The 25,464-nt window shown below is 34.8% G+C and overlaps 1 protein-coding gene across 1 annotated transcript in view; it reads right to left on the bottom strand.

The window, feature by feature from the left end:
- Positions 1-25,464, bottom strand: part of LOC148948199 (atrial natriuretic peptide receptor 1-like) — a 177,683-nt gene that overhangs the window by 58,192 nt on the left and 94,027 nt on the right. Inside the window, exon 3 of the mRNA XM_089094567.1 lies at positions 18,662-18,811. Coding sequence (XP_088950693.1) covers positions 18,662-18,811 — 150 coding nt within the window. The remainder of the gene's footprint in view (positions 1-18,661; positions 18,812-25,464) is intronic.

Below are 25,464 nucleotides of genomic sequence, written 5' to 3'. Positions count from 1 at the left end.
CTCCCTTAGCGCTATGAATTCACAATATTCAACTGTTAAACTCCTCGTCTGGACGAAAAGTAGCCTGTAATTTCACAACTGTCTTACTTGTTGATTTCGCGAAGTTTGAAGATGTTTTATGTGTGACCAACAAGTATTTAAATAAATTACCACCCTTTAATACACAATAATCCCCTATTATTCAGCCTTTAAGCTCCTCTTTAAGGACATTCAACTGTTTATACGCTAGTAATTGAATAGTTACCAAAGTTAGTCGTACAAGACCGATTAACTAGGCACTCAATTTTCTATCAGATATTACTGCCAGGGAGCAGAAATGCTGATAAGCTTGGCTTGAACCCAGATATCATGGATATGAATTCATGATCATTTATCCACCTGAAACATCCGTCAGATAAAAATACCCCTCCTCTTCCTCGGAGAAAGTTGAAGATGTAAGGAATAAGTGAAGATGAAAAGGTGACGTTGGGTAATGAAAAGATTGATCAGGTGGGCAGGTTCACTTACCTTGGTAGTATTATTAGGAAAGATGGTGGGAGCAGTGCAAATGTTAAATATAGAAAAGTTAAAAAAAAGTCTGGAAGAATAGGAAGATAAGTCTGCAAACCAAGATTAGAATATTAGAAGCTACAGTGATGACAGTGGTCAAATATGGCTCTGAAGCATTGACGCTCCGAAAAGCAGATGAAAATTTGCTAGATGTTTTCCAGAGACATTGCTTAAGGATTTTTCTGGGTACCCGGCTGACTGACCGTATTTCAAACAATAGGCTATACGAAAAATGTGGTTCAATACCGCTCTCTAGGGCTATAATGAAAAAAAAAGGTTGAGGTGGCTAGGGCACGTTGTGCAGATGAAGGATGACAGATTGCCGAAGATTGTTCTTTTCGGCCAACCATCTAGGGCTAAGCGGAAAGAAGGTCGTCCCCGTCTAGGGTGGGAGGACGTCATAAAGAAATATTTAAAGGAAATGGGAACTTCGTGGGCGGAGGTAAAAAGGGAGGCTTTGAATAGATTGGGGTGGAGGAGGAGCGTGCGTAACTGTGTTGGCCTCAGGCGGCTTAGTGCTGCGGTGAGTTGTTAGTAGTAGTAGTAGTAGTAAAGGGTACCCGACAAGGTGTAGTTTCCTCGCTTGATCTTTTCAACCATTACGTAATGCCCTGCTTCCTTCATATTAAAATCTATCTATCTGTCCTTAGTGTGTTACGTGGATGACATATTGAATCTCATCCATATGCTGCGGCAGATCAGTGAAATTTTCGACATCCTTCAAGATGAGCATCTCAAAGTTGGGCTTCAGTTTAACTTGAAGAAGTCCGAAATCGTACTGTTCAATTGGAAGTGTTTATCGAAACTGCGAATATGTCTTTGAAGCTCAACAGTTTGGCCTACCAATCATTTGGTGCATTTGGACGTTCTCATCGGTCCTCGCTACAACACACGAGGTCGCAACTCATTGACCATCTAAACCGTCGAACTTCAGCATCTTACGCCTCTGAAATCCATGAAAAATCCGATTTAACTGTCATCTCCTAGCTAGCCTTGAAAATGCAGTAGAAATCCCTCTTATCTATTACATTGTCCCTTTCCAGAAAATTCTAACAAAATCAGCCCAAACAAAAATCTGTAGGTTGTTTTTCCGCTTTGCAAAATTTTCATTATGTTTACTAACTTGCAACAGAAAAGCCTTAATGATTCAAAAATGTAAAATTCCAGAGCCTGTACTAGCTATTTCTTTGGTTATTGCAAAACATAACAAAAAAGCAACTGGTCACGAATTATATATAAGTTATGACTCAAAGATTTAGATGTATTTAATGCAGGGATTTATGTTTGGTTTAATTATGCATCAATATGTTTGATGTTGTTTGTTTTTATTTTCTTTTACTTTGTTTTTGTTTGCTTTTTATTCTTCTTTTCTATTGTTTTTCTTCTGTCAGTTTTCCAACCTTTTTTATTGTTATGAAGGGTTTTCAGTAAGTAAATAAATATTATCATTCGTTCAAGTTTTTAAACGACAATTAGAGTTATGGGACACCAATTTGGTCCATTCAAGTGACTAGACGGATTGCTTCTATTACATTCTTTTCCTTTTCGGTAATAGTGGCTTAGATTTCTCTTCACAAACGATTAGAAAGTCCTATATCTGCTTCCATCACGTAGACGAAAAACAACTGGGGCTAATTTGTGTATTTTACCTGATCTTGAGAAAATTCGGCAATTTCACATACTCTAAGGCTAGACAGTTATAAGATACGCTTTACTTTCTATGATTATCTTAATATACATAATTCAATATAGCCTCTGATTTTCAGTATGTTATGTTTCTTTACAACTCTTTCCTAGGTATGTTTTATGACTAATTTATCCCTTAGTCCTATGCATGTAGACAGCACTGGCTTATCACAACTTTGTTCTTATTTAGCTACATCTTTTTTTTTTCCTTTTGCACTTTTTTTCCTGCTAATGGCTTGCTAGTATGATTTTGTATAGAGCCTGATAAATATAGAGCCTATAGAGCCTGATTGGAGGTGAATGGAGTTTGTCCGGAATGATGCAGACTCTGTCTGTTGACAACATGGATATATGTCCCCCCCCCGTAACCAAACACCACGATTCGGATGGCTACAACCTCATGTGGCGAGTAGAGCCAACCCGGGAAATCTCATAAGTTTAACCTAACTTTAATCAGATTACGGGACTAGGGTTGGTTGGGCTTGGGCTAGTGCCCCTCCACCTGAGAACAAGTGGTACGCAAAGTGGCAAAATATCCTGGGATCCAGACATCCTCTTAAGATTTCGACCATCGCGCGTCAACGGACATGCTGACGACGTCAGAAAGACTGATAGACTAAATTTTCTGGACTAAAGGGGCTTCGAGTAGCTACCTGGAACGTCTTGACTACGAAAGCACCTGCATCAAAGAATTTACTTCATGAAGAGCTACATAAAAATAAAGTGGCGACTGCCAGTTTCACAGGAACCCGTCTTACCGGAAGCGGAGAAGAACAAATAGGCAAGAATCCCTCGTTGCTCTGGTTTGGAGGGGGCATGAGAAAGAATGGCGTAGGCCTCGCTTTAAATAGTCTCGCAAGAAAGGTATTACTCTTGCACGAAGCCATATCAGCCAGACCAATGAATGCCCATTTGGAAACAAATATGGTAAGTTGACCATCGTCGTATGCTATGCCCCGACCAACGACTCTGACGACGCAACCAAGATAGAGTTCTACTCTGCTCCCACCAGGACGCTGTCCGTGAGGGGCAGTATCCTCCCCCCTGTGATATATCTAGTCTTCTTGGTGACTTCAATGCAACAGTGCGTGATGATATGGGTGGTTTGGCACGGCGCAATTGGTCCTGTATCCCCCAATCCACTTAACGATAATGGCCTACTCCTATTTGAACTATGCCGATCCCATCATCTTGTTATCGCAAAAACTTACTTTCAACGCAAAACTATCCACTAGTACACGTGGTATACTAATGACGGTTGCACAAAGAAGAGTATCGACTACGTCATTATCTCTCAACTCTGGAGATCATCGCTGAAGAACTGCCAAACGTACAGATAAGCTGAGCTCGGAAATGTAGATAAAAGACTGGTATGTGCCGAAGTCCATCTTCACCTCCAAGCACAAAGATCGGAAAGATGGCCAGTCACTGCAGATATCAGGAAACTTGAGGATCCAAAATGCTCACCTGGCGTGTAGTATCAAGATATCAGATCTCTTCGAGCTCCTTGACACACTTAGCAGCAGCGAAGACGCCTGGAAGTATTTTAAATCACTGACAAGCCAAGCTGCACAACTGGTAATTGGCAAGAGTTTTTTTTTTTAAATCGTCGATAACTAATGAAACGCTGCAGGTCAAAGAGCAAAGGTGGAGGACAAGACTCCTTTGGGATATAGCCACTTATTGAAGGCTTAATTGCGTGCGGAACAGACTCATTCACCGGAACTAAACTCAGTTTACTGCAAGGAAAGCCGATGAAATGGAACTAGCAGAAAAAAAGAAAGATATGGATAGCCTGGTCATGTATCTCCGAGATCTCACAAAAAATACAACTCCCACATTGATATCCCTCCAATTGAGAGATGGGAAACTTCTTTCATATGCAGGTGCTTGTGTCTACGGTAGAAAGACCATCTTTGCTCGATCCTAAGTAATACCAGCCCGTGTGTCCCTCCAAATAATAGTCCCAGACAACCTAGCAGTCAAAGACCTGAAGCAGATGTTACCCTAGATAAACGAAGCCGTTTAACTGGGAAAACGCAGTTAAAAGGCTCAAGAATAATAAAGCTTCTGTGATTTGTGGCTTAGCCTCTGGGCTACTGAAATATGCAGGTCCTACAATGCTCCGGTTTCTTCACACCTTGTTCTCCATAATATGGCAAACGGAAATAATTCCCAAAGATTGGCGGAAGGGCGTCATTATCCCCTTATGGAAGAGGAAAGGCTCTAGAAGCGACTGCTCAAATTACGGTGGAATAGCTCTTCTGTCAGTCTCTAATAAATTTTCCCAAAAGTTTAGCTTGTCTTGCTAATCCAGCATGGTCCTGCTGGATCAATGTTGGAATATTATTTGTAGAATTCGCAGAGTGGGCATGTTGAACCGTCACCTTTGGGCACATAGTAGGCATGTTGAACCATCACCAAAACCGAATCTGAATCTTTCAGCTAAATTGGGAATTTTTAACGCCTTTGTCGGTTCTCTGATGCTATACGGATCTGTTACACATCATGCATCAGCTTAAACCCTAAAGGCAATTGATTAATTCCAGTCGAAGAGCCTGAGAAGGATCATAGGTCTGAGGTGACTTCGGATGTAACGAGAAGCTGCTGCAGCTCACCAAGCCGTCCCATTTGTCGACCCAAGCGGCCGAGCGTACCTTACGATTGTTTGGAAACCTACTTCGAGTACCCCTGCATTTACCCACAAAGATCTTTGACTTTGACCCTACGAAAGTCGGTTGGAAGCGACGTTGCGGCTGATTGAAGAAACGATGGTCTGAAAGACGTTCCCAGTTCATGGCGATTGCAAACACCAGACCGATTGAAACACGAACGCTTGCCATGGACTGAAGTTGGCGGATAAGACAGGCGTCACTCTCTGCGCCGAGCAGTGCCCCGACAGGCAGGGTTGCCATCCCTAGTAATTTATCACTATTTATATTGATTTTTCATATTGCCTAAAGAAAATATCACTAACTCAGCATAAAAATCACTAGATTATCGAAGAAAATCACTAAATCAACCAAAAAATTACTAATACCTAGTGATTTTTTTCACCGAGTGGCAACCCTGCCGGCAGGACACCTAGGTCAAGTAAGTCACTGATGAATGAAGATTATCACTTTGTATGAAGGAAATTGAAGAAAGAGTTGCCAAGGCACCGTTTTAAAGCCTAAGCATTTAAACACATAAGCCGGAGTTGGCCTGTATTTTGGTAATAACATGTACACCGGAGAATTGGCTTTAATGGTAATCCCAAGTATGTAAAATTCATTAAGTTTATATTTTTTAATCTAAAGCTACGAGCCTGACTAAATTTGGGTAATTTAGAAAAAGGGCAAAAACACACATAAGAAGGTGAGTAAGCGAGATGAGAATTGCCCCATAAAATTAAACATATCAGAGAGCCCTATTGCAGTGGTTTGAAACCCCTGTCTATAACATGCTAAATTTAATATTTTTTCCGAGAAGAATTGTCACCGAAGTGTGCTCAGACCCGTAGTTCTACATTCAGAGAGGGCTTATTCAAACAGACATTGAAAGATCTAACGTCATATTTAAACAGGAAAAGAGATGGTACAGCAATAAAGTGGAGTTATTGACCATCTTGAGGTGTTGAGCAACAATTTTCACCTTAAAAAGCACAAGATACAGTTGAGGGCAGATTCCGAAATAATCAATCAATTAAAAATATCTAAAAGATGAATTATATGTTTTCAAGTTTTTGGCTCACGTGCCACATTTTCTCCTAGGGACACATGGAATCTATACAAAATAAAGGATTAATATTGACAATTATTTTTAAGCCTCTTCCTGACTTGAATTATTTAAGGCTTCATAAAAAATTATTGACAGCAATGTATAGTTTTACGTCAGCAGGTTGATTTCATCTTTCTAAAAGGAATCGGGGGAAGGGGGGGGCGCTGAAGCTCCTAGAAATTACATTTTTAGATCCAAGTCTTCTAAATTTTGGTTATCTTTCCAATAAAAATATACGAATGGTACATTTGCTCTAATTTCGCCTCATTCTCGGGAATATTTTGGGTTAAGCCTTTAAGTGTAAGTGTAATCCCAAGTAGGGATTACACTACAGTTGCTGGTTTTGTTTCATTACACGTCACACCTGGGACAGAACATAAGAGTTATACGCTTGAGACATAGCCGCATGAGTTACTTCGCAACCAAGAATCATAAGTGTTTTTGCTGCAACACCAAGGTATCATGACGCTTTTCAACTGTATTATTATATGAACTGACACTTTTAACAATGTATTATTTATTTACTATTTGTTTTTAAGTACATGAACACATTCATAATCATCAATGAACTGAGGGAGAAGGGGAGGGGTAGCTGTCCTCTTTAAAAGATTTGATCAAAGAGCTTCCCATAAAAATTATTTTTGGTATATTAGCCTTCTTCTCCCCCCCTCCCCTCCTATAAAGATTTTGTGGGGAGTATTTTTTCAAGGGATAATTATAATTCAGGAATGTTGGTGGTATTGTTGTATAAGCATGAAATTTGAATAAAAAAAAACAAGTTTTGAGGGGGGGGGGTGCAATCTCCTTTACAAATGATTTAGCCCTGAATCGAACAGCTCCTAATATCAGCTGTAATTAAAGACCGACTATTTTCAAAACAAACCAAAACTTAAAAACGAAGTTGAATTGTAATATACGCATCAACAGAACATAAAGTTCTGATTCTAAATATAGAGAATTCATATTACACAATATGAATATTACAAAGCTTATAGTATATGGGCATCATATCAAATCACATCAAAAGCTTATAGTATATGGGCATCATATCAAATCACATCAAAAGCTTATAGTATATGGGCATCATATCAAATCACATCAAAAGCTTATAGTAGCCTATATGGAAGTTTGCATAATTTTAGACAAAATGGTTCATCTTCTCCAAAAAGGGTGCATTCTTCGTGAAAAATCAAGAATGAAATTCAGCATTTAAACTTAAAGCTACGGACTACAGAAATGTACTTGGTCTTAAAAAGTGTTATTACGCTCATTTTTTCGAGCTTCCCTTGCGACGTGTTTCAGATCAATTGAACGAACACTCAGATGAATATAGGTTTTACTTTTGATTTCCCTTTATATTGAATTAAATAAAAAAAAGTTTTTTTTAACTGAAAGTAAGGAGCGACCGTAAAACTTAAAAAGAAAAGAAATTATTCCGTATTTGAAAGGGGCTGTCCCCTCCTCAACGCCTCGCTCTTTACGCTAAAGTTTTTTATTGTTTAAAAAAAATAGAGTTGTGAGAAAGTCAAACTTTAGCGTAAAGATCAAGGCGTTGAGGAAGGGACAGCCCCTTTAATATACGGAATAATTTCTGTTAGTTTTAAGTTTTAATGTCGCTCCTTACTTTCAGTAAAAAAAAAATTGTTTTTTTTATTTAATTTTTGAACGTTTTTGAATAAATACAGGTTTTGATCTTGGCTCACAGCATATGAATAATTAAAACAAAATTTTCATATTAATTTACTTTTATTTTGTTAAATGGCTTTCTCGAAAATTGTTTCATTTTATTTACGAACGTTTTTATTAGTAATAAATATACGTAACTTACGAATTAACTTACGTAACGAACTTCTATATTCATATATTTTTAATACGTGTATTAGGGGATTCGCCCCCTAGTCAATACCTTGCTCTTTAAGCGAAAGTTCGAATTTTGTTCCAATTCTTTAAAAATGACCGCTTAATCACAAAGGCGAGTAATTAGAATAAATAGCTCTTATGAAAGTACTAAAAAATCTCTGGCTTAAAGAGTAAGGTATTGACTAGGGGGTGAACCCAACCATATATGTAATATTTTCTGTTCGTTTAAAGTTTTGATGTTGCTGCTGTTGCAGTTGAAAAACTTTTTTTTTTATATTTAATTTCTGATCTTTTTTTCAATAATGCTGGGAAGTCCGGCGTCCCCTTCATAGCAATGTCCCTTCCCCCATGAAAACTTCCTTCATGGAAAGATCCTCCCTTATAATCCCCGACCCCCCCCCCACTACCAGGAAAAATCTCCCCTGAAAACGTCTGTACTGTATACTTCCCAATAACCAATACTATATGTCAACATTGGGTAAAGTTCATAACTTTCAGCCCTCCTCCCGGGAATTTCGGGGGATTAAATCATCTTAAAAGACATACTTATAATATTTTCGAACATGCTGAACAAAATGGCTATCTCAAAATTTTGATCGGGTGATGGGTAGGATTAAACTTGATGAAACTTGTATATCCGAAATCAGCATTAAAATCCAATTCTTTTGATGTATCTATTTGTATCAAAATACCGTTTTCTAGAGTTTCGGTTACCATTGAGCCGGGTCCCAATAACCAATACTATATGTTAACATTGGGTAAAGTTCATAACTTTCAGCCCTCCTCCTGGGGGCTTCGAGGGATTAAGTCATCCTAAAAGACATAGTTATAATAATTTTGACAATGCTGAACAAAATGGCTATCTCAAAATTTTGATCGGGTGACTTTGGGAAAAAAATGAGCGTGGGAGGGGGCCAAGTTGCCCTCCAATTCTTTTGGTCACCTAAAAAGGGCACTAGAACTTTTAATTTTCCATTTGAATGAACCCTCTCGCGATATTCTAGGACCACTGGGTCGATACGATCACCCCTGGGGAAAAAAAAATAAATAAACACGCATCCGTGATCTTTCTTCTGGCAAAAAATGGAAAATTCCACATTTTTGTAGATAGGAGGTTAAAACCTCTACAGTAGGGTTCTCTGATACACTGAATCTGATGGTGTGATTTTCATTAAGGTTGTATAATTTTTAGGGGGTCTTTCCCCCTTTTTTCGAAAATCAGCCAAATTTTCTCAGGCGCGTAACTTTTGATAGGTAAAATTAAACTTGATGAAACTTATATATTTGAAATCGGAATTGAAATCTGATTCTTTTGATGTATCTTTTGGTATCAAAATTCCGTTTTTTAGAGTTTCGGTTACCATTGAGCCGGGTCGCTCCTTACTTACAGTTCGTTACCACGAACTGTTTGATTGCGCATATGCATAATACAGGACGAAGTGGGCGATTGCATTTATTTTGAAAATCAGACACACAAAATTAGCCTTTTTTCTGGAAGTATTGTTATACAGAAGTAAAATTTAATATAAAGAGTGGATGTTTAGTATTTAACATAACATAAGATAGGGTACTAAAGCATAAACTAAATTTAGAAAAGCAATTTTTTAGTTAAAGTACAGAGTGATATTAAAACTAAAAAACATACATAAATAATCTTGTATACGAGGGGGCTTCCCTCTTCCCTTAAACCGTCCCTTTTTACGCTCCAATACTCCAGGAACTAATGCTCTAAGCTCTGACACAACGACGTTAATTCACACATTAAAAATGAAATTTTTTATTAAAATGTCTTGAACGGCGATCGGTAGGTAAAACAATTTGTATTACCAGCTGACCCTATTTGTTGTATTCAAAAAGGCTTTAGATAAGACAGTAGTAAAACTTTTGCGGTAAGAGCGAGGTGTTAAGGGCGAAATATTCAGATAGAAAAAAAAACATTGAAGCCATCAAACTGGCTGCTTGTAATCATACATTGGAGAACTCATTCATTTGCCGACATTATTCAAATCCATATGAAGTTTGGTTTTTTGGTTTTAGAATGAATTTTCTGTTATAATGCATTGATCAGGTTTACTTAACGTCATTTTTATCCTATTTATTTGTAAAAGTTTTTCGAGTTGAAAAATGAAAATAAACTTGCCACAAATGCCTTTCTCCAGGGTAAGCAGGTTCATTGCTAAGCTTTGACATGAAAATAATTTTCCTATTGCTTTAGGCTTTTACTTTGCAGTTTATATACAAGGAAGAGAAACACAGGAATTTCGGAATACGACGACATTAACTTTGCCCGCCCTCGGCTGTCCAATAAAGGGAGTTCTTTCCTTTTCATTTTTTTAGTGCAAAAAATAATTTTGATCGGTTTGACTATCATTCTTCTTTTGTGTTCTCTATTTTCTTAATTTATAAATTTTTACCTTTTTTTTCTTTTTTTTTGTGTGCCACAGGAAATGCTGTGTGATGAAAATGACTGAAATTACTGAGTTTGAAAGGCATTTCAAAAGTAAAAATTCATTTTATTCTACAAGATAGATCTGAGTAAAATTACAGTACTTCAGAATTGGACAATTTTTTTATTCTTCTATTAGGAATTCATGGGGAAATCTATTACCATTACTCTAAGAGAAGTTATACATAAATAAAAAAAAAACACAGTTTTGAAGGGCAAAGCTAGGTTAACCAATGAGTTTTACAGCCACCCATGAAATTACCAAGCTAGGGGGACAATATAGTCATGTTTTTTATAGCTTATTAAGCTGAAATAGCAACTGTACTTTTTGGAGACAGGGGTTTAAAATAAAATTTTATCACTCTCTGAATCTGAGTTGAATCAAAGATTGAATTTTGAGAAGAGCGGGGCTCAAGTTCAGCATCAACCTCTCCGCGGGTGCTACCTTCGATAGATCACCAGCTTTTATATACTAAGATTTATACTGAGTCGTTTGCAGGCGTTTTCCAAATCTTGGGGTGAATTAATTATATTAGTAACTAAAAGAAAAATTACTAAAAGTATTTTTTTCGTGTTTTCAGTTTACCAAGAAATGAAATGTGAGTACAATCATGTCTTATTCTTTTTTTTAATGCAACAGTGCGTTAAATTGTTTTCAAAAATAGCTTACTGGCGATCAAGCAACGCTTCTTCACTCATTAAAAGGTATTAAAAAAAACAAAAAAACTAATAATTATACTAGTGCATAGAAGACACATCGCTTTTTGCAAATTAACCGTTTCTGTAGTGACTCTTATTAGTGGCTTCAGAGAAATTCCATGCGAATGTGCAAGGTTAAAAATCTGTTGAAGGTTCTAGCATGAAAATGCTCAAAACATAAAAATGCAAACATCTGATATAGTGGATAACAAAGAATATGAAAGGATTGTGGAGTGGCACCAGCCCTTTTTTATTTTCACAATGGATACAAACACTTGAGTTGATTCCTAAAACTTATTTTATGTAAGTCTAGAATCACTGAAGACTATCCTTCATATTTTATTTTGATTGCCTGTTTTTTAGTTTAACTGTAACGAGTTGAAGACTATTGAGTATTTTATTTATCTCTAAGTAAGACGGTCACATAAAACTTTTTATTTTCTTTTTAATATCTTCTTTTGAGAATTTTAGTGTCTTTCTCTTTTTCTAACAGAAATCCCCTTAGAATGTCCCAACTACTTTATCTTAGAAAAATCCCTAGACTTGTTTTATTTCTAGAGAAAATTCACATTGACTGTTAAAATTGCGAAAGGATTCCCTATTTAAAACTGTGTAAGATCCTGTAAAAATTTTCCCCTAGAGGTAAATAAAAGATTAGAAAGGGTTTCAAATATAAAATATCTTATTGAGACGAGTAAACGTTACAAAGTATATAGAAAGGAGGAAGAATTCTAATAAAATTGTAGAAATTAGGGCAACCCGAAAACAGAATCTTTTTGAGACTTTCAAATGTAAGAGGAACCTGTATACAGTAGTTTTAAACTATTTACTCAGGAATAAACTAGATCTAATCAAATACTTAACGTCCTCTGAGACAATATTTGGTTAGAAACAATGTTAAAAATTAAAAGAAAATGGAGAAATTTTGGTGCAAGTGAATAAAATAAGAAGAAAATTTTTTAAACTGGGAACATAAATATTGGCTCATGGGTCTTCTTCCAAGGAAAGAATCGTCACAGATAAATCTTTGAAGCTTGAAGTAAGAGCCGCGTTTTCAGGCTCAGCGGGTTCGAACACGGGTTGTTCTCGTCTAGTTTTCAAGTTTCTAGTTTTTCATCTAGCTTCGTCTAGTTTCAGCGGGTTCGAAGCTTCAACCCCGTGTTTGATGCACTAGATGCACAACGCTTGATGCACTAGACGAGAACAACCCGTGTTCGAAGACGGGTTTTTCTCGTCTAATGCATCAAGTATTGTGCATCAGTGCATCTAGTGCATCAAACACGGGGTTGAAACTTCGAAACCGCTGAAACTAGAAACTTGAAAACTAGACGAAAACAACCCATTTTGGAACCTGCTGAGCCTGAAAATGTGGCTAAGGTAAGTGTAGGGCTGATGAAAGAGGAAGTCTGTCAGTCTGCGACTGCTGGCTTCTTGGAAACAATTTTAGTCAAGCAATTTAAAAAATTTAGCAAGTGTTGGTGAATGTATTGTAAAAAAATTTTTCTCTTGTTTCTTTTCTTTCAGGTTTTTCTTTTCTCCTTTATTTACCTCTTTTTATGTCTGTTTTCTGTTTATTTTATTTATATACTGCCTAGTGTTTTTTCCAGCTTTAACTCTTTACGGTTAGTGACTGAATAAATCATTCGTAAGTCGCTTATAGAGCCTGTTGCTTTGTTTTCTTGATTTAAGTCTTTTTCGTCTTCTTCTTATTGTTTGAATTAGTATGGAGACGCTTTCGCATAATCATCACCAGAATCTAATTCTGAGCCCTGAAGTGGGCTGCTACACCTAAGTTTGTACTCCAGGTCCCTTATTACCAAGCAGAGATCAGTCCCACTCTACCACACAGCCAAATCATGATAGTGAAATACTCTGTACTGGTTAGTCACTGAATGAAATCTTTCATAAAACACTTACAAAATCCGATACTTGGTTTCATTTGAGTCAAATCACCAGCTTCATATTTCTTCATTTAAATCTACAGCACCCATTACTTTTCTAGAATTCAATTTCCTGAAAGCTTGCACAATAACTATTAATTGTTACTCTTGGCAATCAATTTGACAATAAAACTGCTTTAGAGAAGTCACTGAAGCTTCAAGTAAACGGATGTTTGGCACTTATAAAAGTCCAGTAAATTCTAGTCAGCTGAATGCAACGTTTATAAGTGTATTTAAGGTATTCCTAACATAAACCATGAGATAAACAGTTGTTCAATTGGAGGGTAGCGCAGGATTCCAACAATTATGCCTACGAAGGAAAAAAGAGGATGATCCCTGTTCTCTTGATAATATAAACTTTCCTAGACAATCTTAATTCTAGGGAGGTACGGAATCATAGTAGACAATTTATAAGTTAAATAGACAGTTTTGAAAGAATTCACTTTTAGGGATTAGGAGGAGGGGTAAGACTTGAACGAAAAAGGGAAAATGGGTATATCATACGAAAAACATACGATATATGGATAAAACTTTATAAATCAATGGATGAGCTGTCTGGTAGGGGGGAATAGGTGTCTGGGAGGAGGGAAATGGAGCCATCGACCCCAAAAATAGTAGTTTAAGGAGTGAAACATGAACCTTGAGATTCCTCTAAGCTGACTTACTAGCAATAAATTAACTTCCGACTCCATGTCTTACCCTAAAGTGAACTCGACCGACCTTGAACCGCTTAGCAATGAACTAAAGACCAACCCTGCCTTTGAAATTTTGACATTAAATCACCAGAAATGCTTTCAGAATTTCACGGAACTGGATTTACTAAGCCAGAAAAAACACTTTTTGAAAATGAGATTTGCGGAAGACAAGGGAGGGGAGGTAATCCTAAATTGATAAAAGCAAGCATATCAAGCAGAGTTTTTCTCTCGAGAATTCTCTTGGATCGAATAGAAAAGTTTCCAAAATAGCGTGTGCAGTGATTCCAACAGAGGGGGCAGAAACATCCTTAAAATTCATAAGTAGTTTTCCCCTATTTTTATTAAAAATTCCCCATAAATTTGGGAAAATACACTTTTGTTGGTCTCTTGAATTTAAACGAAAAATAATCCTCCCACCCTAAATTTTTATGAACTTGCGACACTGAAAGTGTACTTTCTTGTACACAAGCCGTTGAATAAGGACTGAGAATGAAAAAAGACCGGAGCCACCTCCAACATGAATATTTTTCTCCATCCTTACTCAAACCCTACGATAAATTTTCAAGGAGAGAAGTTTCAAAGTAATGTAAACCTTAATCAAAGAATATTAGTGTTACCTAAAAATAGTACCTTAAAATAAAAGTTTCCAAAATATTTTAATTCAAATAATTTTTTGGCAAATGAATTAATTTAAAAACCAAATATAACAGAAATATTTTAAATATGGTTTTATAACTTATGTTTTATTTTTTGAAATAAAGTTTAATCAGGATTCCTTAACATTAGTTAAGAAAAACAACGTTTAAACTCTTGAGTCCAAAAATTCCGACAGTAAACTTAACCGTTCGCTTTCCCTCATCAGTTGAGGTCACTTCAAATGAAAGAAAGAAAGTAAACTTTATTTCAATACATATAATATCTTGAATTGTAGTAAGCAAAACATTCAGGTAATGCCAGTCGAAAATAACCTTTCATATCATAAAAGTATTACAGAAAAAAAAATGTTTTGGAGATTTTACAAAATATTGTTAGATACTTATCTAATGATAGATACGTTAGATATGTGCTGGAGATACTTATCAGGAAGTGGCCAAGTGGGCTACAAAACATTCAAACTTTGGCAATTCTATTTAATTCCCGGATATACTTGGAATGTCTGTTTTTAGATTTAGTGTTATCATTCTTTTACGGCCTTTCTCAAGGATATTAAGAGCTTGCTTTATGGATCTGAAGCATTTGAAGTACTATCCGAATATTGAACCGTTATCAGCCGAGCCCTCATAAAGACATTTGCTCGAGACAATATAAAAAAAAAAAATCTTAATTACAAGGAATCTTTGTTCACCCATATTACCATTACGATACTGAAATTGTGTTGGAAATTTAAGCGAATTCATTTAAGAGGATTTTTTAAGCTTTTACTTTGAGTGAATAATACAGGGTAGGCACTTATGCAACGTTTTTTTTTGGGGGGGGTGGGTGGGTGACAGAAAAGGTTTTGGTATTTTGCATAAGAAGTAACCAGAAATTAGGAAAATTTTAAGATTTTTTTCAGGGGAAGGGGTATGCCTCAAAGCCTCCCCTTTGTAAGTCCCTACTACAGGGTATAAAGGGTCTTTTAGATTTTTTCTAATCTAATCGTTATTGTCTTTATTTTTCACTATTATTTCTTGTTTAGTTTTTTACTGGGAAGGTTTTAACATTTATCTTCGAATTTATTTTCACTTTTTACCTTAATTTTAATTTTTTTTTATTTTTGTAAGTACTTTTATCTCTTTGATTAATTCTTGCTCAAAAAGGCGCTTTAAATGTTCAATTTCATTGCAATGTCTTTGTTTTATGGAACTGGCTATTTTTTTTTTTTTTTTTTTTTGCTTCATAGTAGATCCTTTGCAAAAGGCCATTGAACCACACAAGAGGCATGTTCGCGCATGTTCACAATTTTTTGTTTTATTTTAATCTTCGTCTTATTTTAATTAAGTCAATTTAATTTTAGTTAATCAATTTAATTAATTAAGTTGTTTTAATTAAGTCATTTACTTATTTTAATTAATTATTTTAAGTTTAATTAATCAATCAATTTAATTATTTAAGTCAATTTAATTAAGTCATTTTAATTAAGTCTTCGTTTTATTTTAATCTTCGTCTTATTTTAATCTTTTATTTTAAAAGTAAATTAATTTTAATCTTCGCTCTCGTTGTTTGTATATAGTTTCTAACTATTCTGCATCAAGAATATGACAGATTTATTTTTCTTTCCCTGTGAAACAAGGTCAAATCTGTACATATTTTTCATGGAGTGTGTCAACTCCAAAATAATTAAAGAGCTTCAATTGAAAGTTTGTTATTCATTAAAAATGTCTGAAAGAGTGACAGTTCACATTCATCATGACAATTTCAGTTACACAGACCAGACAACGGAAAATGGAATATTTAATCATAAATTATTCTAAATAACGCTGGTTATTCGTAAAGGTAATAAGTAAATACCTGACAAAAATGATTGAAAAAATAATCACATTTTAGGGCTAAGAGGGAAAAAATTCTTTGTAGAATCATTAGTTGTGGATGAAAGAAAAAAAGAAGAAAAAAACATGCCTGCAGGATTCATGTGACTATTTTTTTTATGTTTAAGCAATACAATGTATTAAAGTTGAATACATACATAGTTGTCAACCTTCCCCCATCCTCAGGCTTTATAAGGGTCATATATCTCGTGGCCCCCGTGAAAGTTTTCCAATGAATACAACATCTATTTTCTTTACTGTTCTAAATATTGCGCAAAGCTTGTATTAACTTATGCCTCGTTTAGCTTCCTCGTAAATGAACCAGCCTTTGAGTTTCAGGAATATCATTCCTTGGGCGGGGGGCGGGGGCAGTCCAATCAGTGTTCAGCTATTTACAAGGCTGCTGTTCAAGTGTTCAATATGAGATGCTTTCTCTTGCTGGTCACCTGGCCGTACTTTGTTTCTATCTGGTTGGCGTAATGGCTTGGAAATTGGCGTTAGAAATAGAGAGAGGTCGTGAGATGGAAAGAGGTGGATGTACTAGGATAAAAAAAACCACTGATACCAAGTTAGATCTCTCTTTCAGAGGGTAAAGGTACCTAATCAATGTTATATCTCATCTTTAAGGTCCTGTTTCCCACCTTCTGGAATGGTTCCAGCCACGTGTTAGAAATCCCTGCAGAAAGTGGGAATCCCTATTTGGTGATAGGCCTAATTCCTGTCTTGTACAGAAGGTTAATAGAGTTGGATGGTAAAGATATTTTAGGAAAAAAGTACAAGCTCCTTTCGCGTGTAAGAGGATGGGAACCGAATGTTAGGTGTAACCAAAAAGAAGTCTGAAGAGAAATGGAATCCCAATAGAAGAAACTTCTGAACTCTTATAAAAGCTTCATTCTTGGGGATAAATCTGGATAATGATACGAGACCATCAATGGGATATTACCAGCTCCCTAGTCTTAGGTGCATTGAATTTGGCAATCCAGGCATCAATCCGCATTTTTATCTTGAATAAATCTTGGTGTAGGCATAAGCAAGCTTTAATGGGACCTTCATATATATATGTAAAAAAACATGGACCGTGATATGGTCAACAAAATGACTTAGAGTGCTTATGACAATGTTCTCTTTTTTTTTATATACACCAGAAAACTCCAGGATACTACCGTGAGGAACTCCAGCTGTTCCACAATACTCCCAGGAAGTAAGCATATACCAAAATACTTGGAAAGTGTGATTTTGTATGAGACCTCTAGAACCACAAGTAGATTTTCTTAAACCCCATGCATTTGGGCTTTTCAACTGGTTCTTATGCCATATCTCTATCTAAAGCTTCTCAACCCCAGAATCAAGAAGTTTGACCCCCTCCTGATTTTGGGTACTAAGGCAGTCGACTGTCGAATAACACCTGATGGGTGAAGAGGTGATCGGTGAATCGTTAGATAACGATTAGTTGGGTAAAATTGGTCAAGTGGATGGATTCACTTACCTAGGTAATATTATTAGTAAAAATGGTGGTTACAGTGAAAATGTAAAAAGTAGAATAGTCAAGGAGTCGACAAAAGTTTTGATGTGTAAGACGATGCATTTATAAAGTATATCTGAATATTTGAAGTAGCTTTAGTTATAGTAATCGAATATGGTACTGAAAAATTGGCAATTCGATAGGCTGAGGAAGATTTATTAAGTGTTTTTCAGGTGGATTGTCTAAGGAAAGTTTTAGATCATTGTTTGACTGACCGTATATCAAGCAAAAGTCTGTATGAAAAATGTGTTTGGATATTATTTTCTGTGGTTATAATAAAAGAAAGATTAAGATGACTAGGCAACGTTTTAGGTATGAAAGACTGCATATTGAAAAAAATAGTGCTTTTTGATCATCCACCTGGGACCAAATGAAAGCAGGTTATTCCCAAATAAGGGTGGGAAGAGGTCATAGAAAGCAGATTTAGATCTAATTGGAATTACATGGGAGGGGGTAAAGAGAAGAACTTTGAATCGATTGTTGTTGAAGAGGAGTGTCTATAGTTATGCTGTCTTGGGGTGGATTTGTCTTGAAGTGAGCTGTTAGTAGTAGTAGCAATAGTACCTAAAATTTCCCATTAAAAAAAACTATTATAACGGTGAAACTACAGACGATAGAAAAATACTAATAATATTTTCAAATTAAGTAGAAAATTTAGATTAAAATCCCTTAATCAAGTTTCAACAGAAATAGAACTGTCTCGGTTTCTAAAGAAGTCCGAATTCTTACCGAAAAAGTAATGTAAAAAGTCGTTATAAAAAACCATGTTGATACAAAATATATCTCACCTTTTGAAATTTAACAGACAAATGCTTATTTAGTACGCAATCAAGAGATCAGTTGTATTTGTGTGAAAAAAATAAATAAAATAAAAAGGGGTACAGTTAAACATTATTGAAAATTTATGAATGGCATGATTTTGAAGATGACAATAATTAATTAGGGATATGTGCGGGTGACAGTATGTATGCCAAAGAATAAATTACGAAACTGCTTACTTTGGAAGGAGTTGATAAAGCAGTTCTTCACATCGACGTTTCTCCTCCAAGTAATCTGCCGTCCTTTCTTCCACAAGTGCTTCCAAATTGTTTGCATACTGCTCCATACGGGACAATAGATTGTCTAGGATATTCGAGCTTTCATTGTCTCTGGAAGAAAACGAATAAATCTGAATTATCACTTACCTAATCAAATAAAGCTGGTTGAATGTTATAAGAAGGTATATAAACATTCAAAATAATTCAAGGGAAAATTGGGCTTGGAAGCAACTGCCAAGCGTTTGTTAAGCACATAGATTTTGGTTTGTTTATTTTTTCTTTGAGTCTTAGACCGATGCACTCTTATCAATATAATACAAGACGTCTCAAGAGTCACTGTCTGCCTCGAGAATCAATAGAAACCATGGACGTTGTTGCCGGGGGGACAGAGTGGAGGTATCGCCTTCTTTATTAAAGAGAAAGAAGAGTTTTTAGTTCATTTTTTAAATCTTGACAGCAAGTCTTAAAAATACTTGACTGCTTTGTGTTGCATTTTTTTCACATAAAAAATAATGTTTTAGCCCTCAGGATGGACAAAAAGCACAGCGCAAAGTTTGACATTTAGGCGGAAATTTAAATAAATATTTTATAAAGATACAGACAATATTTGTTATAAGAAATGTGTTAAGCGTGTGGCTTGCCATTAGATTAAAAAGTACAATTCGTTCTAAAGAAAACAAACGAGGCAAAATAAAATTTGTTAAAAAGACTTTTTTTTCTCAAGAATAAAAAGGATGAAATGCTCATTATGTATCAGTAATAAAAAAAATAGTCGTTCTTAGTTTCGGTGACTTTTTTTTTTACAACTATTTTCAGATTTTTCCTGTACGTCATTTGGGACAATTTGATTTAAAAAATCTTTCTTTTAAAGAAATATTTCTAGAGCAAATAGGTATACTAAATTCATCTATGAAATAATTTTTTGCAGAATCCTTAGTTTTGGAATTTTGAAGTCATTTTTTTTTTTGCTTGAATATTTGTGTTTTCGAAAAAAAAAAATTCAAAAATCATTGTAATAACATTTCAGCCATAAAAATATTAAAATGTTATACATAAATTCAGAATAAACGCTTAAAGTGGAACCAAGTAAATCAATTTCTGTGTCAAAAGCTTTATTTTGTTCTTCGGTGCGATTGACGTTAATGTTTATAGACTTTATTTTTGTTTTTGGCGAGCCCATGAAAAAAAAAAATTGATGGATGGAAAGTAAATACATTTTAGTTTTGATTGTTAAAATATAAAATGTAATAAATATTTTTTGAAGCAGCATGATTCTTGTGCTTTAATTTTTTAGATATATTTTTGTTGAAAACCTAATTAGATGTTTCAATTCAGTTCGTAAATTATATAGAAAACTTTCCCAAATTAATAAAAAAAAAACACTTCGTTTTTTGAGAAATTTAGAACATCCGAATTTCGTTAAAAAATAAGCTATAAAGAATTACCAAGCATATATTTTTTCGAATTCAGCTTGAATAGTTCTATGAATATTGTATAATTTATTTCTTGGAAAAAAACGTTCTTCCTTATTGTTATTGGCAGTGCTGGTCCCTTGTTCTAGTATTTAATTTAGTCAGTAAATATAGGGAGATGTGACCAATCAAGTACATAAGTTTAAATTCAATAAAATTTCTATTGCAATTGGAAGACGAAGAAGATTTTGCCACCTTCATTGGAAATTCAACTTACATTTATGCAATATTAAAGAAGAAAACTCAAGAAAACTCAATATTAAAGAAGGAAACCCAAGACTTTGGAAGAACCCAGTTATTGAACTCTCACACACAAATCGGGTGAATAAACCGGAATTAATTATTTTGCTCTGTATAAATATGTTACTTTTAATTATAATGCTTTAGTATTTTTTCTGATGACGATAGCTTTATATGTGGTCGAAACATCCAGGCTGTTGTATCTGTTTTCACTGTTTAAAAATGGACTTATCCCCATGTGAACGTTTATTTGATAGTCTCAGAATGGGCTTCAAATGTACAGACTTGCAAATTTAGAGTCGATACTGAGTAGACACATGGTTTTACTCCTGTTATAGAAAAGTTTATTAAACAACTAAATTATTGCTAATTTCGCATCAGAATAACTTCTAAAAAAGCTCTATTATAGACGTATCTGCTTTAACCCTCTTTTCATTGGCTGTATGCTATACGATTTAGGATTTTAATATTAGAGAGTTTTATGACATCAGAATAGAGCACATTAAATATAAATTTAAATATCAAGATTCGTAAACGTTACTAAAATAATAGCCGTTACCAAAATTGTCTTAATCCAGATCATTAAAATATTATAAGCTGCAGAGTTTAAGCCACGCTATTTTGATGTCGCAAAACTTTCGACTTTTCCTCCACTTCCAACACAGTTTATCGTTCCCAAGAAACAAGCAAAGAAACGCAACCTTACTTTAAAGAGCAATTTTTTTACCGCAAGGTATGTTGGAAATGACTGGAAAAAGTGAAATTTTAAGTAAACTTTTAACCAGCTGAACAATGTCAGAATTGAAAGCCCTTTCACAGTATATAACGAAGTTAGAATTTGGTTGTTCAACCCATTTTTTGGAGGGGGGGGTGGATTGAGACCTTATTATTAATTAATGTCGTAAGAAGAGCTTGCTCCTATTTGAATTAGCATTAGCTGTGATTAGATTTTGATCAAGAACTCCGAAATGGCACTGAAAAGTTTTAAAACTGAAGCTTCACCATTATTTCGAAAATATATCATTTTAGTTAGCCTGTTTGTTATAGGTTTGCTATTTTTAAGAACAAAAAAGTTTATTTTGATCAAATTTCAGATTTCAAGCGAAATTTGAAATTAATTGAATGGAAGTAAAAATGGGTTAGAAAATCGTTTCAAAAATTTAGAAAAAACACACAAAAAAAAAAATATGTAAAACACAATAAAATATTGTTGAAAATGTTCCGGTCATAGGGAATATTAAACATATTTTTTAAGGTTTTTCTTAAAGATCATTTTTAAAAGGTCATTCTTGAATTACGACGTTTTAATAATTAATATTTTCATATCATTTTTCAGAGAAAAGTAACAGTACACTTATTTATCATCACTTCTTTTAATTACATACTGATTATGACGCAGCTTATCAGCAAGTTCAAACCTTCACCCCAGATTCACCATGCAAAACTCTTTTCGTCACTCAATGAAATATCACCACCTCAGAATTTGTCTCGTCCAATTTCATGTTGCTCCAAGGAGCAACTAAGTAATTCCCAATCCATCCCAAGGTCAGAATACTCCATCTAAAGTTTATATAGGGATGCAGTGGGAAAATTGGGAAAGGTCTGGAGATGGAAAGATTTAGTTTATTACTTCTGAGGAGAAAGGGTAGTATTTTGATGATTAAAAGTGTGAGAAAAAAGGGAAGATATAAGCACCCATTAAGAGAAGACGTGAAAAGCTCTATAAATAATGGCAGAAATAAAAGCAGACTATAGAAAAATATTTAATAAAATTAAAGAAGGAACAAAAACAAATACTAAGGCTCAAAATATGAGAGAGCATATGACAATAACTGTAATAAAGATGTCAAAAAGGTAACAATTATGCCGTTAAAAACCAAAACAAATACATTGTTAATTTAATCTCTTTGGCGGAACTTCGCAATCTTGATAAATAGGATAAATAGGGAATACAACACTGGATTACCGGTTTGTCCGGACTAAAAATTGTTTAAACATCAGTTAATATATCAGGAGACCACCGGTAGAGATATTTCTGGTAATCTTCCAGTTTAACATCGGTGTTTCAAAGTTTGTCTTTTTATTCTGTTTCTTTTTATTCAAATGATTTGTTTTAATTTACGTAAAAAATGCCAAGTAAATCAGAAAGTGTTGACAAAAAAATGCCCCCATGCTGTGTTGAAAAAAGGATTCTCACATTCTTAGTTGTTGATTAGCTTTCCATTACATCCGAAAACTGCCAATTGAAAATAGAAAAAAAAAGAATGAAAGGAAAGACACCATCTCAAGTTTATTATATTGACGCAGTGGGAAAATTCCGAAGAGAGTTGAGATAGAAAGGTTTACCCTATTACCTCTGAGAAGAAGGGTCTCCATGATTGAAATAATAGTACAGGCAACCTAGACAAAAATAAATAAAATAAATAAATAAAATAAATAATACAAAAATTAAAAAAATAAATAAATTGTTTGGGGTCGACCCCAAACAAATTGCAACAGAAATGATTTTTATACCACGTTAAACGGAAAAAAAGTTCAACAACATATCCAGCGTTGCACATTCTAGGTCGACACAAAACTGTTTTGTTTTTTTTTGTTTTTTTCGTGTCAGTAAAAAAACAAAAATTAACTGTCGGTAAATGTTCATTTTTTCTGTATATGAAGTATCGTCCCAATGTAAAGCGCGGAGCTGAGGCCGATAATAAAAGTAAATTTTGTGTACAAAGCACAAGAAAAAAGTTTCATAATCATCAATATGTGATTTTACCCTTCTCATCGTTGTGACCTCTTTTTCACCATACTATCAGAAGTTATTCTGTTATAATGATGATAATACAACTATTCTGTACAACTATTCTAACATAAAATGATGAACTAAGCCCTAAAATCAAATTAACCTGATGTAGTATCTACTAGAAAATCCATTTCATATTCATCAATATGCACTTTTTTACTTTCATTTGACATGTTTCTTTTAGTACTTATTGTCCACCAATTCGTCGATTGTTGGTCAAAAGAACAAAACATAAGTGGGCTGATAAATTATGGTTGGCTCGTTTAGAAGAACTCGTTTTGATGTAGATGCACATAAGGCATCTACGCCACTTTCATTACCTTCGTAGGCAATAAATTATGTAAACGTCCCATCTCATGCTTTGTTCAATTAAGTTCCTGCATAAAGCAGTAAGCTAAAATGCGACGATTGAAGAATATTCAGATCTCCGATTTACTTAATCACGTTAATGCCCGTGTTTGATATCTTGCCATCTATCATAGGCAGCGCAATCGCGCTGCCTAAGTAAAGAACGGTGTTGGCACAAAGTATTTTTTTTTTCTTTCTTTAGAAAGAGGCACTTCGTATCGAAGGAGTTTTCGTAGAAACTTCGAAAAGGAATCATTCGATTGGAAATTGGAATGGCTTGTGCCCTTTTTAATAGTCGAAAGTGATTGGAAGGCAACTATCACCCCTTCCACGCCCACCATTTCCCCAAAAACATCCAATCAAAATTTGAGATAGCCATTTTGCTCAGCGTAGTTGATTTCCAAATAGAAATGATGTTTTTGAGGAAGACACTCCCCGACAGCCGTCAGGGCAAAGGTTGTAAGTTAAGCCTTGGGGGCATATAAGGTTTTTATAGAAAGTGTTGTCGTAGAAACTTCAAAAAGGGCTTATTCGATTGGAAATTCAAAGGGCCAGTGGCGTTTTTAATAGTCGAAAGTGATTGGAGGCCAACTAACCTCCCTCGCACGCCCACCTGTCCCCCACACATATTCAATCAAAGTTTTGAGATAGCCGTTTTGTTTAATGTAGTTGAAAGTTCTGGAAATCGGTTCTTTGAGGAGGACAACCCCATCACAGCCCTCAGGGCAAGGGTTGTAATTTATGTCCTGGGGGAATATAAGGTGTTTATAGAAAGCATTGTCGTAGAAACTCAAAAAGGGCTTATTCGATTGGAAATTGAAAGGGCTAGTGCCCTTTTTAATTGTCGAAAGTTTTTGGAGGGTTTGACATTTTTATAGTAAAGATCGATGTGGGTACAAAGTATTATTTTTTTTTTTTTTTTTTTATTTATTTTTTTTTTTTTTTTTTTAGACCAGGGCACTCTATATTGAAGGAGCTGTGATAAGGACTTCGAAAAGGGCTCATTTTATTGGAAATAGAAAGGGCTAATGCCCGTTTTAAAAGTCGAAAGTGATTGGAGGGAAACTAGTCCCCCTCCCACGTCCACCCTCCAATTTGCCACTTATGTTTAAAAACTAAATGTTGCCTTAAGGTTAAATCAAAATGCACTGTGTTAATGCTAATTCCCAATAAGGCATCTCAGCAGTATCCCATGAACGACTAAGGGTATTATGTTCCAAATTTCGAGGCTACTTCTGATCTTAAATTTTAACCAAATCAAAATAGCGTAAGTGTATCCAAGCTATCAAAGAAAGTAAACAGATTTTTGGTATCAAGTTTTCTATTTCATGTCAACTAGAAGAGGTATGAAACTAGATTAAACACTACTATTTGTGTCCAGATTTTTAAAAGTGTGTATGTTGTTAAAAATTGCTGAAAAATTTTCTCCACTATACAAATAGCGGGCCAAACTATAAAGTCTTAAAAAAAAGGAAAAGATTTAAAGTTTTATTTTCTTTTTCCCTGAAAAGACTATGTCAATATAAAACTAACAGAAATTAATTAAAAAAAACTTTTTTTACAAAATAAGTTTTTCAAAGAGAAGTAAAGAACTCCATTAAACCAAAAATGAGCAAAACTAAAATCAAATAATCTTTCAAGCGTGAAACTACCACAAATCAGCATCGATAAATAAAAAAAACCCAAAACGAACAGAAATTACAATAAATAACCGAGTCAAACTCAAAACGAGCAGAAATTAACATGAGTAGGGCTCAAAACACCTATGCCTTCCCAAGGCCAGAGCATAATTTGCACTTTACTGAAAAAAATACAAGTGACTGTGAATTGTCAGTTTAATACATTTACTGATATTTATTAATCAAAATGTTAATATTATTTGATTTATTAAAGTTATAAAAGTAAATAGA

This window comes from Artemia sp. Qi Xiang Cuo, chromosome 9, assembly GCF_049724085.1.
Source record: "Artemia sp. Qi Xiang Cuo chromosome 9, ASM4972408v1, whole genome shotgun sequence".
In the NCBI taxonomy this organism is placed as follows: domain Eukaryota; kingdom Metazoa; phylum Arthropoda; class Branchiopoda; order Anostraca; family Artemiidae; genus Artemia; species Artemia sp. Qi Xiang Cuo.
The sequence above is the reverse complement of the archived record's forward strand: the minus strand, read 5'-3'. Positions and strand labels throughout refer to the sequence as shown.